Source organism: Mya arenaria, chromosome 13, assembly GCF_026914265.1.
Source record: "Mya arenaria isolate MELC-2E11 chromosome 13, ASM2691426v1".
NCBI lineage: Eukaryota > Metazoa > Mollusca > Bivalvia > Myida > Myidae > Mya > Mya arenaria.
In genome coordinates, this window is record NC_069134.1 from 68,868,181 (window position 1) to 68,888,391 (window position 20,211).

Genomic DNA, 20,211 nt, shown 5'->3' on the forward strand with positions numbered 1-20,211 from the left:
GATTCATTAAACTCAATTTTGTACTTCTCAAGTTAAGCTCTGAACAAGAAAAAGTATCAAAGGGCAATACAATGCCACTCTCTTTTAAGGATTTACCTTTTGTATTGACAGTGGCTTCAAAGACTGCTCTAAGTATACTAGTGCATGTCAAGCCATCCTCGTTATAAGATTTGTATAAATATGTAAGTCCACTTAATGCAAAGCAATTAAATTTTAATAATATCTCAAGAGTAAGAGTACTTATGTTTTGTGATTTTAATGTAGAAAATTTACTCATATACAAATAAAACCAATTCGTCTGGCGGTGTTTCCCTTATCGCAGTCTTTTTCTGCCAGTTACGTAATGAATATGTATCATATTACTCATATAACTGATGTATATATTTGCATATAAAGATTTTTTTTGTATATATATATATATTAGGGAATTTTAAATAAATGCCCAGTTACAAACAGATTTGGTCTTGTGTTGATTACTTACAAGCTTGGGATATGATAAGTCATCAAACAGCCTTGAAGTTGTTAAGTGAATGAGAACTGTTCAACATACCTTGTGTATATGATGTTATTTAGCTATGGTCAATTGAATATCACTTGGACCTTTTAAAACATGGAAGATCCCTAAAGCTTGTGATTGCTTATTGTTTTTCATTCCTACACTTAAAGAAGAATGCTAAGTATTTAGTTGAATAGTTTTGAACAAAATGACTGTATGTATATAAGAAACAAATTTATTGCACATCATAATAACAATTAAAGTTCATTTAACACAATGGATTTAATGGAATGATAATATATTACACAATAACTTCATTTGTAGAAAATATTGTACTTAACACACACAAAAATAAACGTCAACATATTAACAAAATATCAAATACTGTAGCACCATAATCGACATAATCAACAACATTATCAACATGCAAAGTTAAAATACATTTAATTATAATAACAACAAAAATCATCATCATCATTATCATCATCATCATCATCATCATCATCATCATCAAAATAATAATAATAATAATAATAATAATAATAATAATAATAATAATAAAATGACACATGCCTCTATTTTTTACCCTTTATGTTATAACAATACCATCATTAGTTGGTGAAAGAAAACAAAACATTCCAGGACAAATATCGCATTATTACTGGAACTTTTTAAGCAGTAGCCATCGTTTTATTAATCAACAAATTCAGGAAAAACCTCACCCTGATCTTATCATTTAAGAGAGAAGAGAAAATTAATGTAAATACTGAATTAGAGTTAAACGTTTTGAGATTTGTGATTTCAAAAACCCATTTCATAAAGATATGTATTCAAACTGCCGTTTAACATTTAATTCCAATATAAATTGCACATTTACATTTGGTGTTAAGCATATCTATCTGAAATGACTGGATTATGACACAAATATCTACAATTAAAATGACAGATGCAAGTGATAGTCCACCTGGGGGCGTATTCAACAATCATCAGGACGAAGGTGAAATCTGACGTTTTTTATTAAACTTTTAGAATAATTGGTCAATGAAAACACTCATACTTTAATCCTATGTTAGGACCAATCTAAGATGAATATCAAATATGGTCCTGGCCTCAATCTCTCCTACAAACTTAAATCATTTATAACAGAATCAAAGATTGTATAATCTCCTCCTTTCAATGCGATTTCAGACATTTACAACGAGTTTAATTAAAGACAAGATAGACTGTTTTTAATGTGGTAAAATCTAGCTAGTTTAACTAATTTGGCTAAATGAAACAAAACAACTAAGCTTTAGATTTTTTGAGAAATAATGGCAAGGCTGAACAACATGAACTAATTGTCAAAAAGTTTACATATCTAAATAAAGATAAAAATACTAATACTAATAATACTAATAATAAAAATAATAATAATAATAATAATTATAATAATGATAATAATAAACAGGTATTTTATTCACATATAAACTGCACTGAAAACTCCTTACACTCATGAACATTTAAACACATACATGTAATAATGTATGGCAAAATAAAGTTAACAAAATGAAAAAATCCTTTAAAAAAAAAATCTTGATCATGACTTTATACACTTACCTCAGTGTCCATTATCAGTTGAAACAGAACATCTGTTGTTGTTTTTTAATCAAAGGGACATAACTTAACAAATATTTCAGTTGGACTTATCAGACTTACTACACACTACATATCTTCATGTTTTTAAGGTGATGACCATCTTTTTTGATGACAGGTACACAGACAACGACACCTGGTGCCAATTTCTCAAAAATTCTCAAAATAAAAAAATAGCTAAACATCTTGAATATTGTAAAGAAAATTACATTAAACGTCTCAGGACTCAGTTTCACACCTTATACTGTTTAAGAGTGCTAAGGTACACTCACAAAGCTACAGGCAGAATCTTTGTGATACATGTTCTTTTACATAGTTTTATTGAAATGCATTTTACTCCAAAGACAAGGTTACATCAGGAAATTTACAATATTAAGCCTTTTGATCTTTTTCAGACTTGGGCCCATTTCAAAAATGGTCATAAACATAACGCTGCTTGAGAGTTCTCTGTAAAACCTATAAAGATACAGGCAGAGTCCAAGCCATAAATGTCCTAAAAAATATTTTTATTGCAACACAGGTATGCTCAAAACGGAGTTATGACTAGAAAGTTAGGATGTAAAGCCTTACGATCTTTATTGAAACAGGACCCTGGGGCATAGAAGTTTACCAAAACATAACTTACACCAAAACAAAAATAGTGAGCTTTGTTTGATCCTGCTATAAGGGACTGAAGATATTGGGGCCTACTGGCTCAAAGAATCCTTTCGACAATTGAACAATAGGGTACTTGCACAGGTATACATACAAAATCAAAATGCTGAAATAATAAATGAAATGCCGTTCTACATAAAGACATATGTACAAATTAAAGCTCTAAAAATACAATAAAGTCTTAATTCAAGTTTCTGGAAAAAAACCACTAAGTAGATCAATTTAAAAACAAGAACATGTCTTATAAATGGCAAGCAAAGACAATAATATCACAGTGAACATTTTAAGGCATTTGTATGGCACCACATCATGTAAGATTAGGCAAATTTTATTCAACATATAAATCTGATTGCTACATTACATACATGCTATAATTAAACAGATTAACAACAAGAGCTGTCATAAGACAGCGCGCTCGACTACGCCGCTTTGACTTAGAAGTGAATACAATAACGATGTATTATGTGCCTGTCAAAGGCAATAAACCAATCAAATTAAAAAGTGAACAAGAATCGAGATGTGACAAAACCAGGTTTTTAATGATTGGCAGAAGAGATTCAGTTTCAACTGCTTTCTTTTATTTTTTGTAACAGTAACCTTGATCCTAAGGGCCCCAAACACAATCCCATGGAAGTCATCCATAAACTCTTGACACTAGGGGGCCAAAAGGCAATCCATGAAAGCTCTGCATAAACTTGACCTTTATGCCAAGTTTGGTCACACTATGTCAACCCTTACTTGAGTTATTCAGTTCTAACCATATTTCTATTTTTAGCAACAGTGACCTTGACCTTGACCATAACTCTCGGGGCCCAAAACACAATCTCAGGAAAGGTCTCTGTTAACTCTTCCTATATACCAAGTTTGGTCACAATATGTAGACACTTACTTAAGTTATTAATTACCAACCCTTTTTCTATAAATAGTAACCTTGACCTTGATCCTAGGGGCCTCAAATGCATTCCAATAAAAGGTCTCTATAAACTCTTCATATTTACCAAGTTTGGTCTCTTTATGTCAAGCCTAGCTAAAAAGCTAAAATTATTCGATACATAAGGTGACTTTGACGCTTCCCTCCCACCAGCCCACCCCAACAATGAAGCAAGTCATTCAATATGAAAATGCGGTTAAGAATATAAAAATGTGCCTTTCAAAAGAAATTAAAAGAAAAATAACAACAGCTGTCACAGAGACAGTACGCTCGACTATTCCTCCGCTTTTCAGTGTAAGGATTGAAACGTTTCGGCGAAACATGGATCACTGTAAAATAAGATTAGATTCCAATGCAATACATCATGCCAAGATATTAACATAAATGTTGTTACATGCAAAATTTTAACCAGAATTTCTAAGTCCGATAATAAAGGGCCATTATTTGCAAAATACAGTTATCTAACTTGATTATTCAAGTAGGTTGGGTGGTTGAGTACCATTGTATAAAGTCTCAATGCAATACATGAAGTAGTTGCTGAGATATTAACCTATGTAACCATACATGCAAAACCTTAACCAGAATTTCTAAGTCCCATAATAAAGGGGTAAAAATTATATAATATGCAAGATAGAGTTATCTTTCCTGATTAATTAAGAAGGTTGAATGGTTGGGAGCCTGTGTATAAAGTTTCAATGCAATACATGATGTATTTAAATTTCTTTGTCTAATAAAAAAGGGACATAATTTGAATTAAATGCAAACTAGAGTTATCTTACTTGGTTATTTAACTAGATTGGATGGTTGAGTACCACTGTATAAAGTTTCAATGCAATACATCAAGTAGTTGCTGAGATATTAACTATATGTGATTACATGCAAAACCTTAACCAGAATTTCTAAGTCAAATATTAAAGGCAAATTATTTGCATTAAATTCAAACTAGAGTTATCTAACTTTCTTAATTTAGTAGGTTGGATGGTTGAATACCATTGTATAAAGTCTTAATGAAATACATCAAATTGTTGCTGAGATATTAACCTAAGTGTGCTTGCACGCAAAATCTTAACCAGAATTTATAAGTCGAATAATAAAGGGCAATTATTTGCATTAGATGCAAATTAGAGTTATCTAACTTGGTTAATTTAGTAGGTTGTATGGTTGAGTACCACTGTATAAAGTCTTAATGCAATACATCAAGTAGTTGCTGAGATATTAACCTAAATGTGCTTACATGCAAAACCTTAACCAGAATTCTAAGTCAAATAATAAACTTCATTAATTAAGTAGGTTTGATAGTTGGGAATACATATCTAAAGTTTCAATGCAATACATTATGTATTTGCTGAGATAATGACTTAAAGGTGCTTACATGCAAAACCTTAACCAAGGTGTGACGCCGACGCCGCCAACGCCGACACCGCCAACGCCGACGCTTGGGTGAGTAGTATAGCTCTTCTTATTCTTCGAATAGTTAAGCTAAAAATAAAAACAATCAAGAGCCATAATTTATATGTAGGTTTAAAATGGAGTTATGTTCTTTGTTGTAAGATGGTCGTCAATAATTCTGCGTAGTATTAAGTGCATTGAATTAAGGGTATATAAGTTTGTTTTTATTAAAACTTGCCCTAAAACTTTAACCTGCCCTTAAACTTTAACCTAAGTCAATCAGGGGCCATAACTTGTATTAAGGATAATATGGATTTATGTAACCACATTTTGTGAAGGTCCTGAACAATTGTGTGAAGTATAAAGTCAATTGAATGAAGGGTATAGAAGTTATCAATAAATATCCCAACCTGCCCTAAAACTTTAACCTGCCCTCAAACTTTAACCAAAGTCAATCAGGGGCCATAACTTGTATAAAGGATAATATGGAGTTATGTAACCTCATTGTGTGATGGTCCTGAACATCTCTGTGAAGTATTAAGTAAATTGAAGGAAGGGTATAGAAGTTATTAATAAATATCCCAACCTGCCCTAAAACTTTAACCTAAGTTCCATAGTCAATCAGGGGCCATAATTTGTATAAAGGATAATATGGAGTTATCTCATTCTGTTATGGCCCTTAACAACTATGTGAAGTATTAAGTCAATTGAAGGAAGGGTATTGGACTTATAAGTGAAAATCCCAACTTGCCCTAAAACTTTAATTGGACGCCGTCGGCGACGCCGACGCCGGGGCGAGCAGTATAGTCCTCCTTATTCTTCGAATAGTCGAGCTAAAAACCAAAACAGAGCTTAAAAAGTTTCCTTTCAATATTTTTTTTAAGCTAACCTGCTAGGGACATATTTCAATTCTTATGGCACCCTTCAATAAGTCTGTGAAAAGCCTTTCATTCTTTGGTTCAAAAATGGTGAAAATGGTGAATATCAGTTTATTAGTCCACTGTTACACTTTTATAACTTACACACAAGCCTACTCCATGATTAGTATGCATTGCATACTCATTGCATAAAAAATGACACCTTCCGAAAGATAGGAAAAAGGCAAGTTTTATTGGCAATGTCATGGTTAAATCAGTCTTGTAGCTGATGTCATCATCTTGTTGCTGTTGTTAGTTTGCCCCGTCCATATTGATTTCAAGTCTGATCAGTCATCGCCGCTATAGTCATCGTCTTGTTGCTGTTGTTTATTTGTTTGTCCATCCCAATTCCAAGTCTGATTAGTCCTCGTCGCTGCAGTCATCATCTTGTTGTTGTTGTTTATTTGCCCGGTCTATCATGATTCCATGTCTGATCTTGTCCAACTCTGCCAGCTCAACCTGAATATGTGCAGTACATTGAGGATAACTCAATATTAATCTTTGTAGAACTTTAAGGCTTTTTCGTTGCAGGGGCTTCTTTTAAAATAGTTATTATCCTTACCCTTAGACATGCCTCAGTGATTCCATTCCGTTGATTGGTCAATTAATTATACAGTCCAATCATAAAACTCAGTTTTACTTTTAAAAGAATGTTTAATCTAAGCAAGGTAATTGAATAGGTCCAAGAACATGTCATGCTGTGAGATTTTCATCAAAGGAAACAAAGATAAAAACCTCTTTCAAAAATATATTGTGTACATATGATTTAAATGTAAGTTTTGAAAATATTAAGTACATATATAGTTTTGGTGTGGGTTTTTTTGTAAATAAATTTTCTAGTGATGTGGTTAGTCTAACATCAAACTTATTTTAAAATAATAAAAAGAATGCTAAGCACTTGAGATTCATACCAATGAAGTCTCACTAAAGGTTAGACAACCGTAGGAGTACCTTAATACCTTGGTCAGAATTGACTACCTTGAGTAAGTATGAGTACCTGAATATCTTGGTAAGAATGGACTACCCTGAGTGAGTGAGAGTACCTGAATATCTTGATAAGAATGGACTACCCTGAGTGAGTGAGAGTACCTGAATATCTTGGTAAGAATTGACTACCCTGAGTGAGTGAGAGTACCTGAATATCTTGGTAAGATTGGACTGCCCTGAGTGAGTGAGAGTACCTGAATATCTTGGTAAGAATGGACTGCCCTGAGTGAGTGAGAGTACCTGAATATCTTGGTAAGAATGGACTACCCTGAGTGAGTGAGAGTACCTGAATATCTTGGTAAGAGTGGACTACCCTGAATGAGTGAGAGTACCTGAATATCTTGGTAAGAGTGGACTACCCTGAATGAGTGAGAGTACCTGAATATCTTGGTAAGGATTGACTACCCTGAGTGAGTGAGAGTACCTGAATATCTTGGTAAGAGTGGACTACCCTGAGTGAGTGAGAGTACCTGAATATCTTGGTAAGAATTGACTACCCTGAGTGAGTGAGAGTACCTGAATATCTTGGTAAGAGTGGACTACCCTGAATGAGTGAGAGTACCTGAATATCTTGGTAAGGATTGACTACCCTGAGTGAGTGAGAGTACCTGAATATCTTGGTAAGAGTGGACTACCCTGAGTGATTGAGAGTACCTGAATATCTTGGTAAGAATTGACTACCCTGAGTGAGAGTACCTGAATATCTTGGTTATGCTGGACACGCTTGTTAGCCAGAAACTTCATTGGAAATGGGTTGATCCAGTTGAAGGCGTACTGAAGTTAAGCGAAACATGATTATAGTTTCAAAGATAATAGACTAGTGAAACAGTTGTTCAGGTGATAAATGTTGTTGTTAATCCATCTAAAAGGTCAACATTGCAAACTATCAGTATTAAATTAATAATAGAACATATATCCTTGCAAAATTTTAGAACCTTTCAGTGCCATTTCTTTTCTTTCAAAACAGAACCCTTTCCAACCCCATGTTCTCATCTTAATTGAACACCCTATAACAATAACTTCAATTGGTAATTAATAAACAGTCCAGCAACATAGTAATTAGCATTAATATGTAATTAAGACAAGCAGAAAAAATACATTAAAAATACATAGTTAAAGAGTAGTAGAACATTTGAATGTGCATGAGAATATTTGATAATTCATCAATCATTGATCGGATTTCAATCTGTATAATCCATAGTAAAATAATTCCAATTCCCAAAGCAAAGTCCCAGTAATTTGATATGACTATAACGATTCATTGACAAACTTCCACTATTCCATGTATCACTTGTACAGATGATAAGAGTTGTTTGACTTACTAAACTTAATAACAAAATACTAGCAAACAACCATGGGCTTTTTATCAAATACACATCTAACACGCATTCTAGAATATATATTTCTATATTTATTGACTTTGTTTGATCAACAGTGACTGACCTCAGAGATCTGTTTGACATTAGACATTCTGTTGCCAATGGATCGAAGAAGTCTGTTTAAATCAAGACCATCTTTTGCCTTTAGAATATCAGGCTCAGCTTTTTTGAGGAATGCTGTGGCAAATCGGAACAACACCTGAAAATTTAAAACATTTCAAAATTAAATAAAGGCAAACAAAGGGACATTCCTACTTCTGGGTCATGCAATTTACATTGTGAGGTTCATTTTTGCTTCTTTTTTAATAATTTCATCAATGTCTACACTTGTGACTTTACTTTGTGCCTAGTCCTTATAGTATATGTTTGAGACTCCACTATATGGCCTGTCCCTGTAGTTTATATTAGTGACTTTACTTCTTGGCTTGTCCCTGTAGTTTCTATTAGTGACTTTACTTCTTGGCTTCTCGCTGTAGTTTATATTAGTGACTTTACTTCTTGGCCTGTCCCTGTAGTTTATATTAGTGACTTTACTTTTTGGCTTGTCCCTGTAGTTTATATTAATGACTTTACTTCTTGGCCTGTCCCTGTAGTTTATATTAATGACTTTACTTCTTGGCTTGTCGCTGTAGTTTATAATAGTGACTTTACTTCTTGGCCTGTCCCTGTAGTTTATATTAGTGACTTACTTCTTGGCCTGTCCCTGTAGTTTATATTAGTGACTTACTTCTTGGTCTGTCCCTGTAGTTTATATTAGTGACTTTACTTCTTGGCCTGTCCCTGTAGTTTATATTAGTGACTTACTTCTTGGCTTGTCGCTGTAGTTTATAATAGTGACTTTACTTCTTGGCCTGTCCCTGTAGTTTATATTAGTGACTTACTTCTTGGCCTGTCCCTGTAGTTTATATTAGTGACTTTACTTCTTGGCCTGTCCCTGTAGTTTCTATTAATGACTTTACTTCTTGGCTTGTCGCTGTAGTTTCTATTAGTGACTTTACTTCTTGGCCTGTCCCTGTAGTTTCTATTAATGACTTTACTTCTTGGCTTGTCGCTGTAGTTTATAATAGTGACTTTACTTCTTGGCCTGTCCCTGTAGTTTCTATTAATGACTTTACTTCTTGGCTTGTCACTGTAGTTTATATTAGTGACTTTACTTCTTGGCCTGTCCCTGTAGTTTATATTAGTGACTTTACTTTTTGGCTTGTCCCTGTAGTTTCTATTAGTGACTTTACTTTTTGGCTTGTCCCTGTAGTTTATATTAGTGACTTTACTTCTTGGCCTCTCCCTGTAGTTTATATTAGTGACTTTACTTTTTGGCTTGTCCCTGTAGTTTATATTAATGACTTTACTTCTTGGCCTGTCCCTGTAGTTTATAATAGTGACTTTACTTCTTGGCTTCTCACTGTAGTTTATATTAGTGACTTTACTTCTTGGCTTGTCCCTGTAGTTTATATTAGTGACTTTACTTCTTGGCTTGTCCCTGTAGTTTCAATTAGTGACTTTACTTCTTGGCTTGTCCCTGTAGTTTCTATTAGTGACTTTACTTTTTGGCTTCTCGCTGTAGTTTCTATTAGTGACTTTACTTCTTGGCTTCTCACTGTAGATTCTATTAGTGACTTTACTTTGTGGCTTGTCCCTGTAGTTTCTATTAGTGACTTTACTTCTTGGCTTGTTCCTGTAGTTTCTGTTAGTGACTTTACTTCTTGGCTTGTCCCTGTAGTTTCTATTAGTGACTTTACTTCTTGGCCTGTCCCTGTAGTTTCTATTAGTGACTTTACTTCTTGGCTTGTTCCTGTAGTTTCTGTTAGTGACTTTACTTCTGGGCCTGTCCCTGTAGTTTCTATTAGTGACTTTACTTCTTGGCTTGTTCCTGTAGTTTCTATTAGTGACTTTACTTCTTGGCTTGTCCCTGTAGATTCCAATAGTGACTTTACTTCTTGGCTTGTCCCTGTAGTTTCAATTAGTAACTTTACTTCTTGGCTTGTCCCTGTAGTTTCTATTAGTGACTTTACTTCTTGGCTTCTCGCTGTAGTTTCTATTAGTGACTTTACTTCTTGGCTTCTCACTGTAGTTTCTATTAGTGACTTTACTTTGTGGCTTGTCCCTGTAGTTTCTATTAGTGACTTTACTTCTTGGCTTGTTCCTGTAGTTTCTGTTAGTGAATTTACTTCTTGGCTTGTCCCTGTAGTTTCTATTAGTGACTTACTTCTTGGCTTGTCCCTGAAGTTTCCATTAGTGACTTTACTTCTTGGCTTGTTCCTGTAGTTTCTGTTAGTGACTTTACTTCTTGGCCTGTCCCTGTAGTTTCTATTAGTGACTTTACTTCTTGGATTGTCCCTGTAGTTTCTATTAGTGACTTTACTTCTTGGCCTGTCCCTGTAGTTTCTATTAGTGACTTTACCTCTTGGCCTGTCCCTGTAGTTTCTATTAGTGACTTTACTTTTTGGCGTGTACCTGTAGTTTATATTAGTGACTTTACTTCTTGGCTTGTCCCTGTAGATTCCAATAGTGACTTTACTTCTTGGCTTGTTCCTGCAGTTTCTGTTATTGACTTTACTTCTTGGCTTGTCCCTGTAATTTCTATTAGTGACTTTTCTTCTTGGCTTCTTGCTGTAGTTTCTATTAGTGACTTTACTTCTTGGCTTGTCGCTGCAGTTTCTATTAGTGATTTTACTTCTTGGCTTCTCGCTGTAGTTTTTATTAGTGACTTTACTTCTTGGCGTGTACCTGTAGTTTATATTAGTGACTTTACTTCTTGGCTTGTCCCTGTAGATTCCAATAGTGACTTTACTTCTTGGCTTGTTCCTGCAGTTTCTGTTATTGACTTTACTTCTTGGCTTGTCCCTGTAATTTCTATTAGTGACTTTTCTTCTTGGCTTCTTGCTGTAGTTTCTATTAGTGACTTTACTTCTTGGCTTGTCGCTGCAGTTTCTATTAGTGATTTTACTTCTTGGCTTCTCGCTGTAGTTTTTATTAGTGACTTTACTTCTTGGCCTGTCCCTGTAGTTTATATTATTGATTTTACTTCTTGGCTTGTCCCTGTAGTTTCTATTAGTGACTTTACTTCTTGGCCTGTCCCTGTAGTTTCTAATAGTGACTTTAGTTCTTGGCTTGTCCCTTTAGTTTCTATTAGTGACTTTTCTTCTTGGCTTCTTGCTGTAGTTTCTATTAGTGACTTTACTTCTTGGCTTGTCGCTGTAGTTTCTATTAGTGACTTACTTCTTGGCTTGTCGCTGTAGTTTATATTAGTGACTTACTTCTTGGCTTGTCCCTGTAGTTTCTATTAGTGACTTTACTTCTTGGCCTGTCCCTGTAGTTTATATTATTGATTTTACTTCTTGGCTTGTCCCTGTAGTTTCTATTAGTGACTTTACTTCTTGGCCTGTCCCTGTAGTTTCTAATAGTGACTTTAGTTCTTGGCTTGTCCCTTTAGTTTCTATTAGTGACTTTTCTTCTTGGCTTCTTGCTGTAGTTTCTATTAGTGACTTTACTTCTTGGCTTGTCGCTGTAGTTTCTATTAGTGACTTACTTCTTGGCTTGTCGCTGTAGTTTATATTAGTGACTTACTTCTTGGCTTGTCCCTGTAGTTTCTATTAGTGACTTTACTTCTTGGCTTGTCGCTGTAGTTTATATTAGTGACTTTACTTCTTGGCTTGTCGCTGTAGTTTCTATTAGTGACTTACTTCTTGGCTTCTCACTGTAGTTTCTATTAGTGACTTTACTTCTTGGCCTGTCCCTCTAGTTTCTATTAGTGACTTTCTTCTTGGCTTGTCCCTGTAGTTTTTATTAGTGACTTTACTTCTTGGCCTGTCCCTGATGTTTCTATTAGTGACTTTACTTCTTGGCTTGTCCCTGTAGTTTCTATTAGTGACTTTACTTCTTGGCTTGTCCCTGTAGTTTCTATTAGTGACTTTACTTCTTGGCTTGTCCCTGTAGTTTCCATTAGTGACTTTACTTCTTGGCTTGTCCCTGTAGTTTCTATTAGTGACTTTACTTCTTGGCCTGTCCCTGGAGTTTCTATTAGTGACTTTAGTTCTTGGCTTGTCCCTGTAGTTTCTATTAGTGACTTTACTTCTTGGCTTGTCCCTGTAGTTTCCATTAGTGACTTTACTTCTTGGCTTGTCCCTGTAGTTTCCATTAGTGACTTTACTTCTTGGCTTGTCCTTGTAGTTTCCATTAGTGACTTTACTTTTTGGCTTGTCGCTGTAGTTCCTATTAGTGACTTTACTTCTTGGGTTGTCTCTGTAATTTCTATTAGTGACTTTACATTGTGGCTTGTCCCTGTTGTTTCTATTAGTGACTCTACATTGTGCTTGTCCCTGTAATTTAAATTAGTGACTTTACTTGGTGGCTTGTCCCAGTAATTTCAATTAGTGACTTTATTTTGTGGCTTTTTCCGATAATTTCAATTAGTGACTTTACTTTGTGGCTTGTCCTACTAATTTCAATTAGTGACTTTACTTTGTGGCTTGTCCCGGTAATTTCAATTAGTGACTACTTTGTGGATTTTCCTGGTATTTTCAATTAGTGACTTAACATTGTGGCTTGTCCCTGTAATTCCGATTTGTGACTTTACATTGTGGCTTGTCCCTGTAATTTTAATTTGTGACTTTACTTTGTAGATTTTCTCTAAAGTTTTAATAAGAGACTTGACTTTGTGACTTGTCCCTGTAGTTTAAATAAGTGACTTTTTGGATTGTAACTGTAGTTTCAATTAGTGACTTGACTTTGTGATTTGTCCCCGAATTTTCACTTTGAACTTCAATTTGTCGCTTATCCCTGCAGTTCTCATTTGTTCATCCTCTTAGTGCCACATCATGTGGTTTACATTTGTGACTTCACTTTGTGGCCTGTCACTGTAGTTGCCATTGTATTATTTCATTCACAAATCATTGGCAAACATTTGTAAAATCATAAGTTTCAAACTCCAATCCTGACAGATTGAAGAACAAGAGCAATGTGGAGTGAATACCAACATTCATCTAGGGATTTTCTTCTGCCAAACAAGGGGCATAACTGGATAATTATTAAAAAAAGAGTTATTTGCTTTGCTACACATCTTGCAACCTGTGTGGAAAGTTTCCTATGAAAATCTTGAACAATTTTAAGCTATGACCAAGGTTGAAGTTTTTGCATGATGACTGCAGAAAAAGACACCACCACAGACAAAATGCACGACACAAAAGCTAGTACCATGCCTCGCTTTTTTTTATGAATGTGAATATTATACCCTTGCAAAATTAGACAATTTGCAGTACCTTGCTGCCCTCGTAGAGAAATGAGTCCCAGATGCGGAGAAACATCTCAGTGGGAATGTTGTCCACAAACACTGTCAGGAACCAGTTGAATGTGAAAAGGGACAGGTCGACCTTGTGTGCCTCTAGCTTCTGGTGAACCATCGGTAATTTCTCCCGTACAAGGTCCTTTAATACACGCTGGAGAGGGAAAAAAATACTTTAAGAGACATTGTTAAGAATATTAGCAAGATCGCTCCAAACTTATGAATGAATACCATGTTATGGTGAACAGCAGGCATTTTCTCTTTTAAATCAGTACACGCTGGTATATCATAATTAACTATATGTAGGTGTAAAACAGTCCTTGACTTTTTGCTTTCGAAGGCTTTTTGTCCAATGTTTGTCTATGGTTTGAAGTTGTATAAACTTTCCAAAAATGACCCTGCTATCATTTACATACAAATTATAGTTCAATTATTGGTCATTGATTTTCAACTAGATCCAGAAATTTTTTCATTGACATTCAATACACATGGATGCCTGACCTGGTCTGCCTGTGCAGCCATGAGTGTTGTGCTGAAGTACTCCTGGGGTAACAAATGATCCACGATCGCCACCAAGCACCAGAATGCATCCTCCTCACTCAAAAACAGCAGAGCAATGGCTGCTAGCCGGTTCAAACCCTGCGTATAACAATTTTATTTCAATATAAGCCAAGTAAGTAATAGATATCGAAGTAAGTTGAAATATGGAAGATGAATACCACCAGTATTGTGACAAATGAAAATATTTGAAGCTTAATTTACGATGATTTTGTCATGTATGTGCACTCACTGACCAAGGCATTTTGGGTTCAAATCCTTGAAGCTTTGCATATGTGAATTTGAGTCTGACAAGTAGGTTTCCTATGTTGACTCTAGTTCCCCCCATAACATAATTAAAACCTCACCCTCTTGTAAACCTGTGCTATTGATTATACTTGACATGACACCGAAACACACTGATATAATTTTTATAACTGTTAAACCAATGGAGAGACTTACTAATCGCATGATAACACTGGATAAACAAATGCATATGGATTAAGATTAAATATATATTTTTTTGTAAAACAACAGGTATATAATTATCAAGGGTTGTCACAATTGGATTTTAGCCTCATGTTAATTAGGATATTAATATTTCTTTGTCATCAAGCAAAGAAGTTGAAACTTGACTACAATGATATTTCAGATTATGTACCTGGCAGTAGTGTTGGGAATCGGTTCCAATTTTACAATCGATAATCGGTTCCACTCAAGTAACCGATTATCGATAGTACAATCTGTTTTTTAACATACTAGATAAAACCTAAAGTGAAGTTTTATTCATGCACATGATTAAACTCTTAATCATTATATGCATATACGTTATGTCTATGATTGAAGTAATTAAGTGTTATATCAAAAAAAGTACATTTTTACTTGCTCATTGTGGCTTTCATCTACCATTTTGTTAAAGATAACATCTGAACACTTACTTATTTATTTATTTTCGATGATCGTTTTTAACCAAATACAATCGATTGTTGCCGATTTCAGGCCCAACCAATCGATTTTCGATTATAATCGATTAACGGAACATCACTACCTGGCAGTATCCAATCTGACTGTCATGTTCACTGAAGGCCAACAACACTCGTCTGAGCTTCAGGATTCCCTCAGACTCGATCGTCTCATAGTGGCGGTTGTCTGGTAGGGTGCGCAATAGGTCCAACTCAATCTGTACAAACCAATAAATTTCATGAAGATTTTTAACTTTCAATTATAAATATGCTTAACTATTCTACAGTCATTTATCCTTCAAGTTGTGAACTATCAGGAATACTATAAACTCATCTAGAGTCTGTTTTCCTTCAAGATGTGAACTACAATGTACATGCATTTCTCCTTCAAGTAGTGAACTATCAAAAATATAAAATATTCTAAACCATTCTGCGGTCATTTCTCCTTCAAGTAGTGAACTATCAAAAATATTCTTAACCATTCTGCGGTCATTTCTCCTTCAAGTAGTGAACTATCAAAAATATTCTAAACCATTCTGCGGTCATTTCTCCTTCAAGTAGTGAACTATCAAAAATATTCTAAACCATTCTGCGGTCATTTCTCCTTCAAGTAGTGAACTATCAAAAATATTCTAAACCATTCTGCGGTCATTTCTTCTTCAAGTTGTGAATATCAAAAATATTCTAAACCATTCTGCAGTCATTTCTCCTTCAATGTGTGTACTACAAAGTACATGCATAATGATTATTCTAAACCATTCTACACTTACTTTTTCTTAAATTGTGAACTTTCTAGAATATTATAAACCTTTCTCATGTAATTTTCCTTAAAGTTGTGAACTATCAAGAATATTCTAAACCATTCTGCAGTCATTTTTCTTAAAGTTGTGAACTATCAAGAATATTCTAAACCATTATGATGTCATTATCCCATCATGTTATGAACTATAAAGATTGACGGATTCACTGTGGGTTATTTTTGGAGAGTCATTCAAGAAACCAATCCCACAGAAAAGTTTTTTCTATGATAGCAACATTAACCATTGTGTTAGATTTTGATGCCTCATGGTAACTCTGTTTTATTTTGATATTTTGGTTAGTAATTACCTTAATGTACACATGTAAAATAAATTTATTAAACTCCTTGATGCAATAGCTCTTTATTTCAACAGTAATTTGACATGAAGTTATCTATATTGCAAAGGAAAGGTCTGGGCTTTATGGTAAGAGTCAAAAAGATTTTCAAATTTCTACTTATCTACATCTAAATGTTAAGTGTGACCCTATGACCAGTTTTGACCCCAGCGACGTTATTTGGTAGAGGACCACTATTTGATGCTACATACAAAACGATCATAATTTTTTTGTCCATAGAAAAGACTAGAGTAATAAAAAAAAATATTTTCTGTACAGAAAAATTAAGTCACAGTAATTTACAGTTTAAAACACATAACAAACAAGTGGCTTACATATAGATTAGTGAACCAGACCCAACACTCATAGCTGTGCAAAAAATAATTCTCACCATTTTGGAGGTGAGGCCAGGGCCCTTCTGATCAGAAAAAAATGATCATTTAGACTACACTTGTGAATTCCATTATTGCCTACTGAATGAATGGAGTGAAAAGAATGCTTTGAAGACAAGATAGAAAAGATAAAAGAATGTGTTAAAGTTCATTTCTTAAAGAATACACCAACTCATCCATAACAAAATGGTTTTGGGGTCCTTATTTTTATTAAAAAGATAAGAGAACTAAAAAAAATATCATCTTAAAACAGAAAATTGAGAATTTTATTTTCAAATTTAGTATTGGGAATTGGGGCGATTTCCAGCCCCAAATTGGTCAGAAAAACACACACACTGCAGTGAGCACTGAAAATTCAAACTTTACCACGTGCACTGCTCTTACCAAAATCTAGCCTGGATCTTAAATGATAATAATGACAATAGTCTCATGTATTGCGCAAAGTAAAACGCCATATAATTCAGAGTATTGAGGCCAATCCATTAATACAGTGAAAACATCTTTAAAGGGAGATATCCCTTGGTATTTCTTCTATATCAAATAGAACAATAGATAGCAACTCTCAGGGGCCTGAAATGTGAAAGGCAGTGAATGGGAAAAAGCAGAAATATTTGTCTTTCTTTAATGCTTTTCGATGAAATATGGAGTTTTATTAGTGAAATAACAATAGTGAAAATATTAACTGAAGTGGCTTTGCCACTCATGAACATATGTTTTTCTATGACAATTCTGAAATAAAATATGATTTGCAAAAATCAGCAAATTTCCTCTATTTCACATTGAAATGAACTTGTTCATGCAGCTCCTCATTTTTATTTCTTCCAGTTCAATGGTACAATCAAATGAAGTAATTTATAAAGAGAACAAGGCTGACACTGTTTCTACGTCTTGTAATCATTTCTTGGAGTTAATGAGCTTTGCGCAATAAAACTACATGATAAATACATGGAGCTGACCTGTTTTATGGCTGGGTCTGTCATGCTGGATGTTGCCTTCATCTGGAGCAAACTTTGGTAGTACCCATCCCCTTGTTGTTCCCGGAATTCACCCACACAGTAATGGATGCAGCTAAAAGTGAATCACATTTACATACAAAGGCAGTGTTTCACTATTTCCCATACATGCCATATCCCCCGGTGGGGGGAAAAATCTCCCGGAATTTCGATCCATCCCCTGGTCTCCCGGCGGGAGATAAAAATCCCCTGGAATTAAAAAAAAAAAAAAAAAAAAAAAAAATTTTACATCAGGCAATAATGACAAAGTCAAACCACAGTATGTGAGTGAAACTCTCCAAAAGTAAACTTTTACAACAAGTGATCAATTAATTTGTAGTAATTATCAAATGCAAAGAAATATTACTCTTTTGGAAGGAAGAAATTAATAATATTTATTCTATTCTCTTATTGTCTGAAAGTCATCAAAGCTGATAGAATTATGCACAATTTTTTAAAAGACTTTGGAGGAAGGTAAATTTAATTTAATTGTCTCGAAAACATATTTTTCCAATGACATATTTTGTTTTGCAAGTGCATTACAGTATGACATGACAGTTTATCATAAAAATATGATAAATCATGACATAAAGTAATTCTGTATAATGAAAAAGTTAAGAGGTTTTCAAAGCAAACTATATGTGAATACATTTTTTCATACTTGCGTCTAAAAATACTTTAAAATTTCGCCAACTTAGACCTGCTAAAAAAATCCCCCTGAATACAACCAAAATCCCCCTGAATTTTCAGCCTTTTGAACAAATCCCCCTGAATGGTCTCCAGAAAATATGGCATGTATGCTATTTCCACACAACTACCTTGGTATATATTTACTAACCTCTTCAGTCTTAGTTTGAGAGCAATATTACCATAAATTGCAAATATGTAACTCTGAGTCCGAGTTTGAGACCAGACTCAGGAATACATATTTGCAATTTAAAAACAAACAGTGAAGCTATTTAAAATGACTGGAGGTAACATAAATTATAGGTAATAACATAGCTCTATGTTCCTCAAGGTCTGTTGCAAAAAAAACAATAATATGAGAAATATTTTAACATGCTTTTTTGTTGATGTTATATGTAACATTAATGCAATGGGCAAAATACCACATCTTTAACAAATTGTATAACATTAAAGCGCACATAGCTATCTGTCCAATGAGCATGCCACAAGGGATTGTCAAAAAAGCAAAACCTTGGTTTAAAAAGCAAAAATAGTTTATCATTGAAATAAATAGGATAAATTATGATAAGAGTAAATCAGTGCACACTTGTGCATCCATACCCCTTCCAGACCTCCTCCCTGTACTCGTGGGGCACACCCTGCCTAATGAGGGTTTTAAGCTCCTGGCACCGCTGCAGTTTCCCGCCCCGACCTACCATAAAATTCTCCCACTTAACCTGATGTGACGCATCCCTGTCTGCATACTAAGGAAATAAATAACACAGATTAAATGGTAATAAAATGTCTGGCATTGACCCATCATAAATTTCTCCCACTTTCTTAGATATGAGGCATCCCTGACTGCATCCATTGGGATAATAGATATATTTCATTACAGAATAAAGTGGAAATCAATAAGAACCTTTAAGATAGCAAATCATTACTTCACAATCAGTAATTAACTTTTGGCTTGATTTCGATATGATTTCCTCACTTGCTTATAAACAATTGTTGCCGACAATTTTTTACAAAATGTTGCATTACATGAATTTGATAACTCATAACTTAAAAACAAACTGATTCAACAAGCTGAGACCTAATTAATAAAATCCGTGATGGTACAAAGTCTTATGAACAAATAATATTTTTAGACACCATTAGAAATTATATTGTATCTTGTCGCAAGATTAGGACTGGGTCACATAACATTTAATAACACTTAAATTTTATATCAATATTCAACATACTTCAACTTTTGTGTTGAGATACTCTGACTGTCTCTCGAAGGCTGCAGCCTTGTTAATGAGTGGATCCATATCTGTTTCCTCCTCTGTCTCCTCCATGTTGTGGCGCCGGGAAAAGCCGTATCGATCATACTCATCTACACTGCACATGAAGAAGGCCGAAAACTGATCATAAGTTCACAACAGTTATATTTCATCAACATTATATCATACACAATCTTACTGGTTATATTTTACCATCATTAAATCATATGGTAAACAATCATACCGGTTATATTTCATCAACATTATATCATACACAATCTTACTGGTCATATTTTACCATCATTAAATCATATGGTAAACAATCATACCGGTTATATTGATTCAACATTATATCATGCACAATCTCACTGGTTATATTTTACCATCATTAAATCATATGGTAAACAATCATACCGGTTATATTGAATCAACATTATATCATACACAATCTTACTGGTTATATTTCATCAACATTATATCATGCACAATCATACCAGTTATATTTCATCAACATTATATCATACACAATCTTACTGGTTATATTTCATCAACATTATATCATATACCGGTTATATTTCATCAACATTATATCAT

General features: G+C 34.2%; 1 protein-coding gene across 1 annotated transcript in view; it reads right to left on the reverse strand.

The window, feature by feature from the left end:
* Positions 1 to 717: 717 nt before the first annotated feature.
* Positions 718 to 20,211, reverse strand: part of LOC128214059 (TBC1 domain family member 2B-like) — a 36,916-nt gene continuing 17,422 nt past the window's right edge. Inside the window, exons 12-20 of the mRNA XM_052920297.1 lie at positions 19,597 to 19,735; positions 18,971 to 19,113; positions 17,648 to 17,759; positions 15,252 to 15,383; positions 14,168 to 14,305; positions 13,644 to 13,820; positions 8,450 to 8,584; positions 7,703 to 7,780; positions 718 to 6,478 (exon numbers count right to left, since the gene is read on the reverse strand). Of these exons, the coding sequence (XP_052776257.1) occupies positions 6,380 to 6,478; positions 7,703 to 7,780; positions 8,450 to 8,584; positions 13,644 to 13,820; positions 14,168 to 14,305; positions 15,252 to 15,383; positions 17,648 to 17,759; positions 18,971 to 19,113; positions 19,597 to 19,735 (1,153 nt within the window). The 3' untranslated portion in view covers positions 718 to 6,379. The remainder of the gene's footprint in view (positions 6,479 to 7,702; positions 7,781 to 8,449; positions 8,585 to 13,643; positions 13,821 to 14,167; positions 14,306 to 15,251; positions 15,384 to 17,647; positions 17,760 to 18,970; positions 19,114 to 19,596; positions 19,736 to 20,211) is intronic.